The 19,623-nt window shown below is 49.1% G+C and overlaps 1 protein-coding gene across 2 annotated transcripts in view; it reads left to right on the top strand.

Moving 5' to 3' along the window:
• The window catches only part of NSF (N-ethylmaleimide sensitive factor, vesicle fusing ATPase), a 71,304-nt gene that overhangs the window by 10,116 nt on the left and 41,565 nt on the right, over nt 1-19,623 (top strand). For both annotated transcript variants that reach the window (XM_032711187.1, XM_032711189.1), the window contains exons 2-7: nt 2,632-2,717; nt 8,727-8,826; nt 11,256-11,295; nt 15,130-15,296; nt 16,629-16,736; nt 17,319-17,394. In XM_032711187.1, coding sequence (XP_032567078.1) covers nt 2,632-2,717; nt 8,727-8,826; nt 11,256-11,295; nt 15,130-15,296; nt 16,629-16,736; nt 17,319-17,394 — 577 coding nt within the window. The remainder of the gene's footprint in view (nt 1-2,631; nt 2,718-8,726; nt 8,827-11,255; nt 11,296-15,129; nt 15,297-16,628; nt 16,737-17,318; nt 17,395-19,623) is intronic.

Below are 19,623 nucleotides of genomic sequence, written 5' to 3'. Positions count from 1 at the left end.
GTGTCCTGGGAGGCTGGAACCAAAATGCAAGAGCTTAAAGTGTTCCTAACAGTGCCCCCACTGGCATATGCCAGCCATATGTTACAGGCCTGGACTGCTGCTTTTATGCCAGGAAAAATTCCTCAGGAGCAGCCCTGTCCATGTCCTTGTGAGCAGCAGTTTGTGGGATCTGAGCTTTCTGGGGAGGGCAGGGAAGAGGAAGCCCCTGCATCTCCCCAGAACAGTGTGTTGCTCCCTCCTGCCTGGGAGCTTTCCAGTTTAATCCTCACCTCTTCCATGTCCAAATTTCTTCAAGGTGTCCCTTTTTGTGGAACCTCACACCTGGGAGTGATGCCCCTCTGTCTGATGTTCAAACCTGTTCAGAATATTGATAATGTGCTGAAGATCTTCAGAGTCGAGGAGCTGGAGAGCTGGGAGTAGAATTGCCATCTGAAATGCTGGTCATTGCCAGGGAGAACTGGGCTCCTGCCAGAACCCTGGCAGGAGGATGAGCCCTGGGAAGGCTGGCACGGTCGGTCCTGATGCTGCATCACCTTATTCCACGTGTCAGACACCCAAGGGTGCTTTGCCATCATCCATCCTCCTGCAGAGCTTGCTGGATTTGAAATGCATCCCGTGGGGTCTGTGCTTTTCCTGAAGCAAAGTGTTCCCAGCTGCAGACAGGAATGCTGCAGGGGAGCCCAGGAATGCTACAGGACAGTGGCAGCTTGGTGTAGGAAGCAGTTTGTCACTGAGGATTAAAAATGCAGTTGAGGACTAGTGCTGTAAAAGGGTTTAATCCAGGACCTCTATGCTCTGTTTTCTCCAAAAATATCCCTCCTAATGCGTTTTATCCGGGTATGTCCTTCACCAGACTCTCCCTGCAGATGGGAGGAGAGGTGATAAAATGAGTATTTTGTGTGAGGTGCTCAAGCCAATGAGGCTCAGCAGGCAGGCTGTGGGCCTCAGAAATCCACTGATGTATATTTTATTAGAGGAACATTTGAGTCTCTTATTGCACTTCACGTTCAGGTAGATAAATCTGTTTCAGGGCTGAAAATGAAATCCTTTTGTGCTGTCACATCCGTCAAGGGCAGTTGAGCATTATTCAGAAGAAGTAATGAATTGGTCCTGTTCTAAATAGCAAGGACTTGGGACAAATCCCACTGTGACATAAAAAGTTGATGTGAGCCCTGGGGCAGACTGGCTGCAGGCCACTCTGGAGAGATTTTCGCTGATCCTTGGCCCAGAGGGGCTGGGGGAGGAAGGCAGAGCAGGACAATAACCCTTGGGAAATGATCTGCATGTGCGTGTTGGGATCTGTGTGTTTCCTGCACTTGTGCTGGGATTTAAGGGTGTCTTAAGAGAAAAATCCATCCTGGATTGCTTTTGGCAATGGGTTGACACTGTCAAATAGTTCCTGTTGCACTGCCTGTAAATTTGTATCTGGTAGAGGTAGTTGTGCTTTAATTCTGAAAATGACACCCTGTGGGCAAGTTTAGCTTTTCCCCAAATTAAATTTATTCAGTCCATAGCTAAGGGTAGCAACATCTTGCGTTTGCCATCCTTCTCCTCAGTTCTGGAGGCATTTTGTTCCCAATCTTCATTGCTCAGCCATTGTTTTCTGGAATAATCTGCAGAAGCAGACGGGCTGAGGGAGGTGCAGGGTGGGGCTGAGGTTCCTCTGCTGAGCTCCCTGTGTATGATCCATCCTGCCTCATGATGGGGATGGGGCTGGGAGTGCTGGGCTTTGGGTTTTTAGCTGCTGATTCATGAGTAATAGTGGAAGGGACAAAAATGAACAGACCATTGAAATAGGATTGGTCCTTTGAATTTAAAAAACAAAAGAAAGGGGGAGGACCCCCCCACCAAATTTGTTGCAGTAATTTTTTTTAGTGATAGGCTGGAACTGGCTGTTTAACTTAATTTTCTTCTGTGTTTTATGGATCTGGGATGTTTCCTATAAAGTTGAAAATATTTGCATCATGATATTCTGTGATATTTCTTTTGAGAGGTGATATAAAGGGATTCTGGGGTTGGACAGCAGCTAGCTGAGGTTAAACCTTCCTGTGGACCCTCAGTACTGCCCTGTGTGAAGGTGTACATCCAGAATAGATGTGCTCAAATCCCAGTGTTCTGGGTGATGGCAGGGAAGCAGGAAGGTCACACTGTGCTATAGGGTTACCCAGGGCTGTAGGGGAGCTGCTCTGGCTCCAGCTCCCCTTAGCAGCTTTCAGAATATCCCAGTGTCCTGTTACTGGGCAAGAAACACCTTCCAGGGAATGCTGGTACCTGCTGCCTCGTGGCAGCGCCCAGGGAATCTTCATGAGCACCAGGGTTCACTGTCAGGGGTACAGCATTTGCCTGGCAGGCCTGTTCCTGGGGGATTTTAAAGGATTTTTCTATAGGTAGGGTAGAAAATCCAGGGTACTCCCACAGTGCAGAGCTTTGGGATGGAAGTACCTGTGACACAGAAATGTTGGGAGAAACCTGGAAGAGGGAGAGGAGCTTGTTGGTACCAATGGACTCTGAGTGTGCCAGGACTCATGAGACCTGTTTTGTGCTTTGTGGATTGACAGAAGTCTTGAGGCTTGGCTTAGCACAAGAAAAACAGAATTTGTTTTGACTTTTTCCCCTGTCTCTCTCTCCCAGCCTATGCAAGCAGCAAGATGTCCCACAGATGAGCTGTCCTTGACCAACTGTGCTGTGGTGAACGAGAAGGACTTCCAGTCTGGGCAGTAAGTGTCACTGCTGCTCTGGCAACTTTGAACCCCAAAGGAATTGTTGTCAAAGTTTGGGTGGAGGGGGAGTGGCATTTCAGATTTGGGAGGGTGAATACAGGAGGTTATTTAACAAAACTCCTGTGTCTTTAGAGACTAAAATTTTAAACGTGGCTCTTTCTCAGAATGGGAGGTGCTAAAATAAGTCTGACTGTTTCTCTGAAGCATTTCTTCCTTTGGAACTGCATCTGCTTAACTAACACAGGATCACTGTTTTAATGAAGGACTTCAGGCCTTTTTGTGATCTTTCTTGTTTATTTTGGTTTTGCTGTTCTTCCTATTACACAGTTGGAATATTTGAACTATTTCAAAAACATTTTTGTCATTTACTTGTGTTACTCGGGGCATCTTTTCACTGTCACATCATATGGGAGTGCTGAGCAGAGTCAGGAGAACTCCCTCTTGTTCTCAGGGTTTTCATGCACCAGGACAAAAGGGAAAAGCAGCCCGAGTGTGGGCACAACAAGTTGGATTCTTTAATTACAGCTCTGGGGTGGCTGACAGAACCTGACTCTGGGTTTTACTTCTGTGAGAAAGGCAGAAAACAGATGAATTTTTCAGCTCAGCCCACACAGGAGGGTTTTGTATTCAAAGCAGCCAATTAACAGGTTTGGTTTCTGTGCTTTGGTGCAGCTTTAGGGAGGTTCTCCCAGAATTCAGGATGTAGGTTGTAGACAGGAGTAATTAATTGCAGGAAGGGAGTATCACATGCAGCACAAGGCAGGAGACGGTTTGAAAAATGGGAAAAAATGTTAAAGGAGATACTGAATGATCCACTCAGATAAAATACCTGCCCCAGGTGAACTCTGCTGAGGGTGGAGGGCACAGTGGTGCTGAACTGTGGGAATGCAGGGATGTGTTTAGGACCTGCCTCTCTGTGCTGTCACTCAGCTCTGCTGCCCTGGGACCTGTCCTGGCTCTTGAGGCATGAACTGAAGTGTGATTTCACGAGCCCAACTTGAGTATAAAATGCCAAAACAGATCAAACTCACCACCCCAGAAACCCCAAATGAGCAGAACTTTTAGAGCTAGAAGCAGGTGAAAGTGTGTATTTGGACAGGGAAATGTCCTGGTCTGTTCAAATGGTGGTTTTCCCCTGGTAGATTTTTTTCCAGAGTAATTGAGTTACGAAAATACCTGCACTGAGCATTGTACCTCATGCATTATACAAACCTTAATTTCCTCCAGTCTGGGTGTCCTGGAGGGACCCAGCTGCCAGACCTGCAGCAGTGGCCGTGTTCCTTTTGCTCCCAGAGCCCTCTGCCGTGGCACTTGGGGAGGTTTGCAGGAAGCAGTGCCCCGAGGTGTGCTGGGTGAGCAGCTGGCCGTGGTTCTGGCCGGGCTCATCCTCCTGAGAGCTGTTCGTTTGCAGCACTGAGAGCTCCCGTGGGCACAGCCTGTGCTTGGTGGGAGCAGATGCTGTAAATTGCTTTGCAGAGCACAGGGAAGCTCCTGGTGAAGGCTGGAGTCAGTGCTGCATTGCAGATCCCTGGAACCAGCCCCAGCCAGCCCTGCAGTGGCTGTACCTCATGTCCCTGCCCACCACTGCCTGCACACAGTGGCCTTGGGGACAGTCCCACCCAGGGCTCCGCTCTGACACTGCCCATTGCTGCTCGGGTGTGCAGTCTGACCTTGGAGCTGGTTTAGCCCCAGGATGCTGCTCTCCATCTTTTGGTGCTCCATTTTGCACACCCTGTGAGCTGGGCAGGAATGAGTCACTGTTTGGTGCTGCAGGAGTTCATGGGAGGCCATGCTCTGGATTTTGGGGACTTGCACTGTCTTGAGTTCCCATGACCTGCTTTTACCTTGCGGACTCCTGGGGTAGTTTGAAGAGAGAAACAGGTGCTGAGCACACCCAGGCAGGGAGGGGACAACAGTCAGGGCAGGTTGGCTCAATGGCAGTTTTCTTGTTTGTGTTGAGAACTGACTAATTGTTCTCGCCTTTTATCCCTGCCTTTTCCATGGGAACACCATCCCTCCTATCTCATGCCAGTGTAGTTGTCTGAGGAGCCCTTGAGGAGCCTTGCTGAATAATGGCAGTAGGTTTCCTGACATGCACCAGAGGAATATCTGCCTGTAGGGATCAGGTGCTTGCTGGCACCTCTGCCAGACACCTGAGTCATCCCCTCCCTCCTCCTGTGTGCATAAAAACTGATGCACGCCCAGGTTAATGTCTGTTGGTTGGCTCAGCCTGGCCAGCAAATGTACCAGCAGTTGCCTGAGCCTGGCCTGGAGTCCTTCCTAAGGGCTGGCGTCACACACTTTGGTTCTCACCGTTCCAGGCAAGGCTTTACACATGGAATAACGCAGCGGTTTCACCTGGGAGAGCTCTTGGGACCTGCCTGGCCCTGGTCATTCGTTGTTCCTTTTGTTCATTTATGAGCTGAAGCTCTTAATGAGGTTGAGATTTCCCCTATGTGTCTCTGAGCTCCTTCCTGGTGAACATCAATATAGGAAAATGCATTTAGTTTTTCTGCTGTTGCCTTATTTTGAACATTTGTAATACTTAGGTTGCTTCCAGCCTGGTGGAAGCTGCCTGCTCCTGCTGTCTTTGGGAAGACATGTGGTTGTTCCTGTGCCTTTTGCAGATTTTTCTCACAGAATCTGTCAGGATTTGACCTTTCCCAGTATTTTCTTTCAGAAAGCTGATTTTTTTTTTCCTATTTTTCCTTTTCTTTTTATTTTCCTTCCTGGCATCTCTTTACCTGCTCTCAGGCTCTGCTGTCTTTCTGCGTGGCTGGAAATGTTGTTGGTGAATTATATGCTCCAATACAGTAATTTTAATTTGTACAAGATCCTTGTTGATATTCCCTTCCCCCTGCAGTATTTTTACCAGGTGTCCTTATTTTCTTGCATTTTTCTGTTTTGAATTGAAGCCCAGCCTGGTGGAGTTTATTTCTTCCTGCAGAGACACTGAATCTCTGCATGTTGAAGTCACTGTTGTGTGCAGTGCTCAGGATCCATCCCAGGCTTAAGAAGCTTTAATCTTGGGTCTTTTCCTGTCTGATGAGCTGCTTCCAGCAGGGTGTTGGTTGTAATCAGGTGTATTTTGTGGTGGACTATCCCAGTGGCAGAGCTGGAACCTGTGTGTTGCCTATGGACATGTTTCTCTCACACTCTGCAGCGTCACACCCAGCGTGGTGGTACTAATTTGGATTACTCCTGCTGGAACCCTCCTGCTTTTGGTCCTGGCTTCCTGGACAGTTCTCTGTTTTATCCACTGCTCATTTTAAAATGAGCAGTCCTTGGAGCAGCATTCCAGCTGGGAAGGATCACCTACCTGTCCTTGCTGCCAGTGCTCTCCCTAGTCACGGAATCACAGGATGGTTTGGGTTGCAAGGGATCTTGAGGATCATTTTGTTCCAACCCTCTGCCCTGGGCAGGGACATCTTCCACTGTCCCAGGTTGCTCCAAGCCCTGTCCAACCTGGCCTTGGACACTTCCAGGGATGGGGCAGCCACAGCTTCTCTGGGCAACCTGTGCCAGTGCAACCTGTTCCTGTCTGATACCCCCAGAGGTGATGGTACCCACCTTTGCTGCAGGGATGTGCTGCTGTCTCCTGTTGAGCTCACTGTCCACAGAGGTCCCAGGTCTTCTTCACCCCCAGCTGTCCCCCAGCCCGTACTGGTGCGTGGGATTGTCCCCCTCAGGTGGAGGACTTTCCATTTGCTCCGTTGAACTCGATGGGACCTGCCGAGGTCCCTCTGACCAACAGCACCACTGGGTGTGTCTGGCTGAGGGCTCTGTCCCTGAGCTGCTCAGGAATGGGGGGGTTAAATAGTTTTGGACTCCTGGGGTGGGCACACCCCCAGTGACCTCCTGCCTCTGGAATTGCACACCCAGTGACAGCTGTATCCCAGCAGTGTCTGTGAGGGTGGCTGTGCTGGGCAGTGCGAGAAGGTTGCTCGTGTTGGGATGAACAACATCTCCAGCTCTCCCTTCAGCCTCAAGCTCACCGGTTCACCATATTGGTAAGGCTGGATTTTCCACTGTAAATCCATGCTGACTATTCCTAAATCCAAGCTGGAAGTGACTCCCAGGGCTTTAATATGTTTGGCTCCCAGGATTAGTTACTCCATCACTTCCCCAGGGACTGAGGTGGGGCTGCCCAGCCTGTAATTCCTTGGATCCTCCTGCTTGAAGACAGGAGTGACATCTGCTGTCTCCCAGTCCCCAGACACCCTCCGTGGTTGCTGTGCAGTGCCAGTAAATGCCTTGCTCTCCCCAGTAACATTTGTAGGGAACTTTCCCACCTCTAACAGGCTCCTGAACTTGTGCCTGGGGCTGGAGGAGGAGGCAGGGAAGGGGGGGTGTGCATACAGCTGGTGCCCGTGTAACCCGAGGGTGCTTCCAGTGCAGGCAGCTGGGAAGAAGAGGATGAGGTAGAACCTGATTCCATCATCACCCCTGTCACCAGTGCACACAAATCCCAGCTTCCTTTGGGTTTGCTCTCTCCTGCCAAAGGCAGGCTGCCTATCACATGATAAGAGCTATCAGGCAGAGTCTGAGGAGAGCCATAAGCAGCTTTGGAGTATCTTTGTTGCTGACAGCTTAAATGGTGAGTGTGACAGACAGGCACACGCCACTGCTGCTGCTGGGGCTGCTCCTGACTGCTGGCACTGCTGCTTTTGTAACAGTGTTCCTGATCTTTGGATAGAACCACAGAATGACAGAATCACTGAGGTTGGAAAAGACCTCCAAGGGCATCCAGCCCAACCTGTGGCTGATCCCCACCTTGTCCCCCAGCCCAGAGCACTGGGGGACAGTCCTTCCTTGGACACCTCCAGGGATGCATACAATTTTATGCATAAAATAAAAAAAAACAAAACAAAACAAAAACTCCACCACTCCCTGGGCAGCCCCTTCCAGTGCCTGACCACTCTTTCCATGAAGAAATCCCTCCTCATGTCCAACCTGACCCTGCCCTGGCACAGTTTGAGGCCGTTCCCTCTACTCCTGTCCCTTGTTCCCTGGGAGCAGAGACCGACCCCCCCCTGGCTCCCCCCTCCTGTCAGGGGGTTGCAGAGCCAGAAGGTCCCCCCTGAGCCTCCTTTGCTCCAGGCTGAGCCCCCCCAGCTCCCTCAGCTGCTCCTACTGCTCCAGCCCCTTCCCAGCTCTGTTCCCTTCCCTGGACACGCTCCAGCCCCTCCATGTCCTCCTTGCTGTGAGGGGCCCAGAACTGGACACACACAAGGTGTGACCTCAGCAGTGCCAGCACAGGGGGACAATCAGTGCCCTGCTCCTGTGGCCACACTATTTCTAATCCAGGCCAGGGGCCATTGGCCTTCTTGCCCGCCTGGGCACAGCTTGGGCTCATGTTCAGCTGCTGTTGAGCAGCAGCACCCCCAGGTCCTTTCCAGCTGGGCCACTTTCCAGCCACTCCGATGCTGGTTTTTCCAGCACTCAGATGTTCTCAGTTGGTTATCAGGAGGAACAGCCTCAAGGTCTGTGTGATTTTGCTTTTTGTACAGAAACTCCTTCCATTTTTTTTCTATGATCAAACTTCTCTAAACAATATACTGAGACCCCTGTATGGGCTTTGCATCTGTTTCTGGTTGGAGTCACAGTTGAGGATAGTGCTTGTACTGGGTTAAAATGTTGGTGCTTTGGTGTTAATGCCTGAGGTGTGAAACCAGCGTTGATTTTTAGCTGTAGCAGCCTTGGCGTTTGTGGTTATAGTTTGGTTCCCTCACACTGGTACAGAGCAGTTGCTGAAGGAAAGGGTTGCTGGGGGGATGTAAATAGTAATGATTGATACAATGTCTTGCGGTTGGGCTTTGAGATCACGTTATGCAGTGAAGGTGCTGGACTCCTGTCTCACTGTGTCGTGCTGTGGCTCTAATGCTTTTGTTTTTTTCTTTACAGCACCAGAGAGAAACTGGATGTTCCTTTTGAATTCTCACAGCTCTGAGCAATGCAAAATCTCCCGGTGCATATATCAAAGTAAAATACTGTCCTCTCTTCCAGACATGTTGTAGTGAAGACCTCTCCCAACCACAAGTACATCTTCACGCTGAGAACCCACCACTCAGTGGTCCCTGGCAGCATCGCCTTCAGCCTGCCCCAGGTAGGGGTGGTTTGACTTCCTGCTTTGCTATGGAATAAGAAAAATCTCTTTTGGGATCAGGATTGAACATAGGTTCTGATTGGAGTCAATGTGATTCCTGCACATTTGATCTCTGACAGCAGAAGTTCAAGCAGACTTTTACTACAACTGAAGCGACCATGGTTGTGTTTCTTTGGTCTGTTTTCAGCACACGGTGAGATGCAGATACTGGAAAAGGTGCAATTTAACCTTTTAAAAACCCACCAGAAACAAACTATTTGAAAAAGAAGACAGCAATGTCTGCCCTTCCTTGTGAATTTTTATTGTTTCCTGTTTTCTCTTGAATTTAAAGGGTTTCTTTACTCTGTTTTTCACTTTTTAAGACCTGCCAGAAGTCTTATTGACTACATCCAGTCATTGTTGGTATTTTTAGATGAATATGCATAAAATAAAAAAAAAAACAAAACCCCTAGTCTCGTCCTCCTTAGTTAAGTCATTATCAGATGTTAAATGATGGTTAGAATAAATAATTAATACAATTAACTTCTAAATAGAAAAATGAACCTCAAGTCTAGGATTGATTTTTGTAGGTTCCAGTTGTTGTTGCACAGCCAGGAAAGCTCCTGTGCCGAGGGGTGAAGCCTGGTGCTCACCTTGGAGAAGTGGCTATGGCAGTGCTTTATTTCAGGGGATCATGGAGCAGTTTGGGTTGGAAGGGACCTTCAAAGTCTGTTTGGTCCAAACTCCCGGCAGTGTGCAGGGACACCTTCCACTAGACCAGGGTGCCCTGTCCAGCCTGACCAGAACGTTTCCAAGGATGGGTTATCTGCCACCTTTCTGTGCCACAGTTTTACCCCTTCACCCTATAAAATGTCTGAATCCACCCCCTTTTAATTTAAAACCATTTCCCCTTTTCCTATTGCTACAGGCCCTGCTAAAAAGTCTATCCACATCTTTTTTTTAAGCCCTCTTTAAGTATTGAAAGGCCTCAATGAGATCTTTCCAGAACCTTCTCTTCTCCAGGTTGAACAGCCCCCATTCCCTCAGCCTGTCTCCATAGCAGAGGTGCTTCAGCCCCTGCTCATTGGAGTCTTCCTCATGCTGGGTTTTGATTTCCAGTATTTCCCAAAGCCTTGGATGGCTGCAGCCAGGGTGACACCAAACGTGGATTTGCTGTATGTGTTCATGGATGGGACGTCTGGGCACAGGCTCTGAAGCCTCCAGAACGTGTCTGTTGTACATTCATTCTTTACCACGTTTGCTCTGTGATAATTTTGACTCTCAGCACCAAAAGCCACGACAAATGTTGTGTACTGAGAGCCTAAAAGATGAAGAGCTGTGCAGCGATGACAAACTTGTAGCAGAAACAACCCAAATGAACACAGGAGCTGAGCTGTGTCTCTTGCCACAGAGGAGGTCCTGACTAATCTTCCCCAGAGGGTGGTTGGCACTGACCAGGCTCCCCATGGCAGCTCCCCTTGGGAACCCCAAGGCTGCCAGAGCTCCAGGAGAGTTTGGACAATGCTGTGAGGGACAGGGTGGGATTGTTGGGGTGTCTGTGCAGGGCCAGGGGCTGGACTGGATGGTTCTTGGGGGTCCCTCCCCAATATTCTGAGGATATTGGAGAGAGTGTGAAGGAGGAAATGTTCATTTTGTAAGCAAGGTCATTGTATTCCTTCTCCCAGACTTGTTCCTTCCAGGTGAAAAGGCAAATATGAGTGATCATAAGGTACAACATTTCTAATGTGATCTCACCAGAGCTGTGTGTGATGATTACATGTGTCTGTGATTGGAGCCTCTGTTTGATGCCTGAGAAACCCTGAACACAGCACAGCCTGGGATGTGGGCTGTGAATGCACAGCAACCACTGCAAAAGTACCATTTTTGCAACTGTGAAGCCAGAACTGTTGGAATTGTAAAGAATTGTTGTGTCACATAATTACTGAACCGAATCTATTGGCACAAATCTATCTACAGGTATTTGGAGGGACATAAAGAGTTCGAACAGTTTCACTCTTACCAGTTCTCTTGGTTTAGGTAATATTGTACCTTAAAGCACATTGCAGCAATTCCCTGCAGCCGCTGTACATGTGTAAGCTTTTAAAATGCTCACAGAGTGTGGAAGAGCTCTTCTGGTGCCTGTGGTGTGCTCAGCACCTGAGCTTTGGTAGGAAATGAGCAGAAGGGCCAAGAGCCCTGTCCAGCACCAGAATTCTCTGCTAAAGATGATGAGGAGACCAGGAAGAGGAAGAAGGTTGGACGGAACAACCCACTGAAGTCAGAGTTATTTAAAGAGATTCTCCCGTGTTTTGACTTGTTTTGTGTTAGTTTGTCTGTGGGATATCCCATTCTGCTGCTGAAGGTTCTCAGGGGATCCTGCTTCTCTGGGTGAGGAGGCAGCCTCTGGGTGGAAGGACTGGCTTCCTGACATTTTTGTCTTGTTTTCACAGAGAAAATGGGCTGGACTCTCCATTGGACAGGAGATTGATGGTAAGTCAGTTGTCAGTGTGATTGTGACGTGTTTGTAAAAGCCGAATTCATGTTTTCATACTGAAGTGAAACCAAACTGGGAAATCTCAGACCCCCAGCCCTTCCTCAGGTGGTGAGGCCCTCGTGAGTGAGAGAGGGGCTCTTCTGCCTGCAGGCTTTCTGCATTTAACATTTCCAAAACCTGGAGGAGTGTTTTGGCAGTGTCTCCAGACGGCTCCATGTGGGACAGCAGTGTCCACATGCAGATGTGAACACTGAGCATGTCCTGGATAGTCTGTTCCTGGGTCACCAGCTAACAGAGGACAGCTCCTGTCCTTGGGGAATTTCTTGGCATCTGCCTTTTAATCTTGAGACTGGGGAGGTTTTAGTGCCCGGAGTGCCCAGAGGCAGCCCTGGAGTGCTGTGCTTTGTGAACAGCACTGATGTTTGCACCAATAACTGAGAATATTCTGTGTCTTGATGAAGGGACAGGGATACCATTGTGCAAATGGAAGATTTGTGTTTCAATATCAAGTCTTAATCGAGCCTCCCAAGCCTTGGCCAATGTTTGGAGGAGACCAGCTCGCTCTGTCTTTCCCTCATTCGTGCTGTCACCCTGCTTTGGGAACTGTCTGTTCCTTCTGCTTTGGGAACAAGTGGATCACTGTCAGGTGCAGCTGTTGAATCTGTCTGTAGCTGCTGGAATATTGAGCAGACTCCTGTCAGCCCCTTGTTCCAGGAGGGTCTCTGTGTTCTTTGCAGCAGCAGGTGAAGGTAATGGATCATGTCTGTTCTTTGGACCCCCTGGAGTCACCTCTCTGCTCCTGGGGAGGCAACTCCTCCTTTCCCTGGCTCTGATGAAACCCGCTCTGGTGTTGGCTGGCTCCTGGTCTCTGAGGTGGAGCAAACAGTTCATTAGGCCACTGGAGTTGGTTACAGTGATTCCAGGGAATTCCCTCCCCGGGGGTTGTGGGCAGAGCATCCTGTGTCACACCGTGAGGAGAATTGAGCCTGAGCAGTGCAGCAGGGGCTGGGAGTGCTGTCAGGGAAGCTGGCTTCTGGCCCTTTGTTTTCCCAGTCCCTGTGGTCTCAGCAGGTCCATGGATCAGTGCTTGGGTGTGAAGCCTGGTGTGTTTGGAGTGACAGGCTGCAGTGGGTCTTTGCCTCTCTACACCCCTGGCTGCCTCACACACTGGGCTTGGAAGCCAGGATTTTAACCTGGAGGAAAGGAGACTGAGGACAGGGCAGACCTTATTGCTCCATAAAAATACCAGAAGGAGGGTGGAGCCAGATGGGAGTTGGCCTCTTCTCCCAGGAAACAAGTGACAGGATGAAAGGAAATGGCCTTAAGTTGTGCCAAGGGAGGTTTAGATTGGATATTAGGGAAAATTTCTTCATGGAAAGGGCTGCAGAGCCTTGGAACAGGCTGCTCAGGGCAGTGGTGGAGTCCCTATCCCTGGAGCTGTTCAGAGAACCTGTGGATGTGGCACTTGAGGACATGGGTTAGTGGTGACCATGGTGATGGTGCTGGTGGATGGTTGGACCTGATGATTTTAGAGGTCTTTTCCAACCTTAATGATTCTGCTATTCTATGATTTTTTTGCTACCTAGTTTTGTTATGATTTGGTTTTTTTTAACTGAAGAATAACCTATAATAGAGGGGAGACCCATAAATTATTTTGTTTCTCACCCCTGTGTGGTTGCTGATTACATGCCAGCTGGTTTATAGATCAATACTTTTTAGTCCTGAATTTATTAGAGGAAAGAAGCACTAATATACTGTGTCATTAGCTGTTAGAGCAGGTTTGTGAGTGTACCTGGCCTGGGCCTTGCTGTAAACTTCCCAACTCTGTGGGAGCCTGTGTTAGGAAAAATGATGCAGTAATTCTGTGCAGAGTGACTAAATGTCATCTGACTCCCTGCAGGGTGGGAGGGACTGTGATGTTATTCTGCAGGTAGGGAGGAGTGTTCACAAACCCAGTGATTTCCCAGGGCTTCTGTTTGGTTGTGATCCCCAAATAATGTGAGAACTGTGCTTTAAATGTCAGTGGAGCAGTGATGCTGAGCCCTGGAGCCCCGGTGCCGTGGGAAGGGCTTTACCTGAGTGCTGCGGGTGCATTGGCTGTCCTACCCTCCATGCAGTTCAGCTCCCTCAGCTCCCATGTTCCCACTGGAGATGCACACCTGGAGCCAGGGCTGCCTTCCCAGACCAGGAGGTCCCTGCTGCCCTCCCATCCCGCCTCTCTCTGGGCCATTCCAGGCTCTTGGAGCTGGTGCTGTGCTCTGCTGATGGGCTGCAGGGGTTCTGCTCTGTGTCACCCCCTGCAGCCAGTCCTGGCTGTAAGAGCTGCTTGTGTGCATTGGCCTGTGATGTGACCAAAACCAGGGACTGCTGTTCTTTCCAGAAACTTTTAGTTGACAAAGCCTGGAGGTTTGGCATGTAAAAGGAAATCACTGTAAGGTGGGAGGAGCTCCTACTGTGCCCTTACAGGACCAAAGGGATAACCCTGCTGCCATATCCCTTTTGGAAAGAACTCCAACCAGGAGATAGACCTCAGTTCAGGAGGTGCTTGTGTTTTATCTTTATCCCTATTTCCTGGAAGAGCCTTCTTTGACAGCTCATTTCTGTGTGGCCTTTTCTCATCCCAGGAAGGATGTTTGGTGTGTGTGCTGTGATGACCTGTGTGTGTGTCTTCTGGTAACAACTTCAGCCAGGGACTGGCTCTCTTTGTTCTCTTCACATGAACAAGTCCTGTATTTGAGTGTGCTGGAGCCTTGTTTTGAGGTTCCACCTTCCCAGGGTCTGCAGGTTCATTCTGGAACCTTTCTGCTACCAGAGGCTGGACAGGAAATCATAGATTGAGTGAAGCACCTTTCCTTCATTCCCCTCCTGCTGCTTTATCCTTACCAGTGACTTCTGTAGCACAGCAGACTTTGTTCTCAGCATTCTGAGATCCTCAGACTTCTGGAGGACCATTGGCTTCTTGTCCTCTGCTGCAGCCTGGTTTGGGGGCTGGATCCCCACCCTCCTGCTGGGCCTGCCTGTTGGTGAGATCCTGCCCTCTGGTCAGCTGTGCTGAGAAGTGTCCCTGGTATTGGAACCATGCTGCTCTTTGCTTTCCATCCTCTTTCCTCTGGCAGCAGCAGCCCCGAGTGGCCTCTTGTTTCTGATGGGCTGTACCTGTGGGTTCAGGTGCAGTTGGCAGTGACTGTGCAGTACCTTCCATACCCCTCGACTTTCTGCCCCTTTCAAGGACCGTGCAGTTGGTTTTGTGTTACTGAAGGTAGTGGGAATGTCAGAATAGGCCCAAGGACACCCCTGGGGTAGGGGCTGTTCCCTCAGTAGCAGAGGCGAAGGGAAGCTGATGATGTGCTTCATTCTGGGCTGCAGAGGCCTCACAGCTTAAACATGGAGGGAATTTACCTTCCTGCTGCCTCACTGGGAGAAGAGCTTGGCAACCTGTTGCCACAGAAAACCAGTGATGGCCTCCTGTCATTGCCTTTTGGGCAAGACTGCTCTTAGTGCTGGTTTGGGGCTTTCTGAGGATGTGTCCTTCAGACTCTTGGGTGTAGTTACAGCTGTGTGGTACCACGGCATGTCTTTGCTTTCATCCTCCTCATCCCCCAAACCTTGTGTGGTGGTTGAGCTGTTTTCAAGGTTTATTAGAGTTTTTAAAGGGATTTTCAGTGGAAGTTTTACTGTGTTCAGGACCTTGTAGTAGAACATGGATCAGAAATAATACAGTCAGTGCTCATTCTAAAGGGAAGAGTTTTGCAATGATGTATTGCCAAATGTTCAATACAATGGGGACACCCTGCTGCTCTGAAATGTGCTGTTCCTTTCTGTTTTACCAGTCTCCTTGTACACCTTTGACAAGGCCAAGCAGTGCATCGGCACCATGACCATTGAGATCGACTTCCTGCAGAAGAAGAACATCGACTCCAACCCCTACGACACAGACAAGATGGCTGCAGAGTTCATCCAGCAGTTCAACAGCCAGGCCTTCTCCGTGGGCCAGCAGGTGGGCTTTACTTTGGGATTTTAAGGCAAAAATGGGCTTCAATACCATGAACTGAACATGAAGGGAACATCTGGAGGGGTCCAAGGGACTGACGCTGCAGAGGCCAGGAATTGTTTGTTGTGGGAATGGTTTCCCTGTGAAAAGTCAAACCATCCTGACTTTCACTGACACGATGGGCAGAGGGAGTTAAAATCTCTCTTATCCTTAACTGAAGAAATCTGTGAGGAAAATCCCAAGGCCTGGGAGAGCTGGGGTCTCCCTGTGTCATGGCCTGGTTGGATTATGAACATGGCAGCTCCTGGAGTCTTCTGAGAAGTCACTTTTGTCTCAAGATCGAGATGAACACCAGGTTTAGTTCATTCTCAGTGGCACCTCTCAGGTTTAGATATTAGAAGGAAATCCTTACCTGGGAGGGTGGGGAGGCCCTGGCACAGGTTGCCCAGAGAAGCTGTGGCTGCCCCCGGATCCCTGGAAGTGTCCAAGGCCAGGTTGGACAGGGCTTGGAGCAACCTGGGCTAGTGGGAGGTGTCCCTGCCCATGGCAGGGAGTGGGACTGGATGATCTTTAAGGTCCCTTCCAACCCAAACCATTCGGGGATTCTATGATTTATTGCTACTCTATGGACTCTAGGACAGGGATGAAATATTTCCCTGAGGATCTTGGAAAGCTGTTGTCCCTGTAACTGGCCCTGCTCAGCTCTGCAGCAGATGGGCTTCTGCCCCTGCAAAGCTCTCTGTGGCAGCCTCTGCTTTGCCACGTTCTCGGGACAGGTTGAGATTGGCCTCTCCTAGTTTACAACTTGCAGGGTCTGAATCTTAAGCCAGTTGCAAATGTAATCTCAGAGGAAAGGGATGGTGCAGAGCCAGCCTGGTTTCCTGTGGGATGGACCCTACTCCTTGTTCCGTTCATCCTGTCTCATTAACACTGTCCTTGAGGTGTCTTTGTCAAACTGAAATGCGAAAGATCGAAAAGTTTTGAGCTAAATTGTTCTCCTTACCTGGCACCAGTAATTAAAGTGAGAGGAAAATGTCAAGTGATGATATAGAACATTGAGCTGGGGAGGAAAGGGGGGGGGGAAGAGAAGCTTTTCTTGGAAGGAGAATTTCTCTTTGAGTTTTTTCAGTTGACTTCATGTTTTGATACTTTTGATCTGTCACTCTTAAGCTGGGACAGGGAAAGAACGTGGTCAGCACCCTAGAGCTTTACAGGGTAATAACCATGTGGGAGTTGTTGGGTGGTAAACTCAGTCTCCAGGGCTCTCTCCCTTCAAATCTTTGTAGTGTTGTCAAATCCTTTCTAGCTTTTTTTTAACGAGTCTTTTCCTTTCTACAGCTCGTGTTCAGCTTTAATGACAAGCTCTTTGGGCTGTTGGTGAAGGACATGGAAGCCATGGATCCCAGCATTCTCAAAGGGGAGTCTGGAACAGGCAAAAAGCAGAAGGTGGGCTCCCAGGAATTCATGTCCATTCTTAGGGACTGCAGGCATTTAAGTCCTGATCAAGTCCATGCTGTAGGTCAGGAGCAGTTCAGGGTACCTGCATTTGGGGAAGTCACACGTGCCTCACCTGGCTGTGTCTGTTGTGTCAGAGAAAACAAGGAGCACTGTTTGCAGTTCAGTGCAGTCCCCACTGAAGTCCAGGGCTGGGGAAGATACAAGGAATATCTCTTGGTCTTTAAGTACTAATTCATAGAAACACATTTGTCTTGAGCTTTTTGTCTTCCAGTTATGTCCAGTTTTGATTTTTCCTTTAATTTTATTTTCTTCTTTACTTGCTGGGTCTTGCTGAAATAACATAGTTGGGTCTGAACTGAACCAAGAACTTTAAAAAGCCACTTTGTTACACCTGATGAGCTTCTGCATTTGGTGATGTTTGTTTTAGAGGAGGTGTTGTTATTCACATTCTTCCCAGACTTTGTAGTGGAGCTTTTGCTGCTGTTTCTGTTTTTGGGGATACCTGAAGAGCAATCTGAAGCTGAGCCTAATAGCAATTAATGTGATTATTTGTTTCCCTCCCTTTTCCAGATTGAGGTTGGTTTGGTTCTTGGGAACAGTCAAGTTGCCTTTGAGAAAGCTGAGAACTCCTCTCTCAATCTGATTGGTGAGTGCCACTGTACCCAAAGAGAGAAATAATGCTTGAACTCTGCTACTTTTCAGGCCTTGGAGACTTGGTTGCCTCCAAGTTTTTTTTTTCCTCACTGCTAGGTCTAGATGAGAAAAGCAAAGGGGGTGAGTAGATCCAGCAAAAGGCAGCACCCAGTTGAAATACTTTAAGAGAATGATGTTTTGAGGGACAGTAACAAGCCAACAGCTCTTACAAAATTTAATTAAAAGAGCAGGGAGTAGGAAATTGAGAACTTTTTTGAATGTGTAGCGAAAATCTCAAAGTGAGCGTGAACTTCTGAAAATGTCATGTCAGAGAGTTCTCCCTTTCCAGGACACTGGACAGCACCTGAGGGGAGCAGCCACTTAGGAAAGGAGAATTCCACTCCAAAAACAGGCAGATGGGAGCCTGTGGTGTAACCACACCTTGCACCTTCTGCAGATTTTGTATCGGAACACACAGCCTGTACTGGAACCCAGCAGAGGTCCATGGGCTGAGCTGTGGGTGGCTGTAATTAAGCACCTTAATGAGGATCCAGGTGTTAATAGCACCCACTGAACCTTGGGCAGGGCAATGAGTTCCCGGCTGTGACCACGTGGTTGCACCAGCTCAGTTTTCACTCTGACAGGACACGGGGGGAGTGTTGAATAACCCTGTTCACTGAGGCAGAGCAAGCAGGGGTACTTTGCTTGTTAATATTCAAAGCCATATAATGACCTGTGATCTCCCTCCTGGCACATGTGGGTGTGAGGAGTGGTCCCAGGGGAGGGCTGATGGGTTGGGAACAGGGATCCTTCCCCTGGGATTTTATTTCATTGTCTGCAGACAAGACAAAAGAGCTGCTTGTGCCTCGATTTACTTCTGTCAAATTGGTACTTCATTTAATCTCCTCACTGATCTGAGGCAGAGCTGCTTAATGTGCTTTGTTGGTCTCTGGAGAATTGTAAAGTTCTGAATAATTAAATTCTGAGAGAGGAGATGAAAGTGAAGTGAGTGTCACTGAGCTCTGCCTCCAGTAAAGAACCTGCATTGTTTTAATAGAGAAGAACTGTAATAATTGTTTTTAAAAAAAAACAATTCTACTTCTACTGCTTAGCATAAAATTGTGTTATAAAACCAATGGATGATGTTTTAATCCAATCTGCAGGAATTTTACTGTGCTGAGGTGCAGCCAGAAGGGGGGGGTGTAGGCCAAGCTCTGCAGGAGCAGGAACATCCCTGGCTGAGAGATCCGACCTACAGGCTGGAGTGCAGCACTGGGATAATAAACACATGGGAATTGGTGGATCAGCTCCCTGTGCCCTGCACAGCTCTGGCTCTTGGTGCTCTGGATCACACGTACTGGCCCTGCTGTGTTGGTCAGAGGCACGACCCTGTTTGTTTGTTTTGCTGCCCTTGGAATTGAAGAATTGATTCCAGGTGTGTTTAGACCAAGATTAAAGCAGTCTGACTGAGCTCACACAGCCCTGCTGTTTGCTGTACTCACTGCACTCTGGATGCCCATCCATTGCCTGGCTCAACTTGAAGTTCCTCTAGAAGAGCTTGTGGAACAGGTCAGCAGAAGGCACAGTTGTTGTTTGCCATGATTAGGTGTTGGGAAGGAATTCCTCCCTGTGAGGGTGGGGAGGCCCTGGCACAGGTTGCCCAGAGGAGCTGTGGCTGCCCCATCCCTGGAAGTGTCCAAGGCCAGGTTGGACAGGGCTTGGATCAACCTGGGCTAGTGGGAAGTGTCCCTGGATGATCTTTAATGTCCCTTCCCATCCAAACCATCCTGTGACTCGGTGATTCTCTGGCGTTTTAGAGAGGGAAGGGTCCCTATTGGGGGACCTATTAAGGGCCAGCCCTTAAAGCACTGTGTAAGAACTCATCCCATTGCAGCAGGAGTTGAGGGTTATCGTCAGTCTTTGCTCTCTCTGGGTTTTCAGTTCCCTGTGTGCTTCCCTGGTAGCTGAGGGTGCTGAAAGCCATGTGGAAGGTTGGTCTGACCCACCAAAGTGTCAGTGCTTGTTTATGAACTGCCTTGAATAAATTTCAGGTGAGACTGCAGGGGTTTGACAGCATGCTTACAGGAGCACTTGTGCTTGCTGTCTGCTTTCTGAAGGCCCTGAGTACTTTAAACTCCTCTGCAGAGGGAGTGAGGAGCTCGGGAGGGCTGGAGTGTGAGGGGCTTGGCAGCAGAGGGGAGAGGAGGTGGTTAAAGAGACTGCAGAGCTGTGCCTGGGGGTC

This window comes from Chiroxiphia lanceolata, chromosome 26 (genome assembly GCF_009829145.1).
Source record: "Chiroxiphia lanceolata isolate bChiLan1 chromosome 26, bChiLan1.pri, whole genome shotgun sequence".
Lineage (NCBI taxonomy): Eukaryota > Metazoa > Chordata > Aves > Passeriformes > Pipridae > Chiroxiphia > Chiroxiphia lanceolata.
The sequence above is the reverse complement of the archived record's forward strand: the minus strand, read 5'-3'. Positions and strand labels throughout refer to the sequence as shown.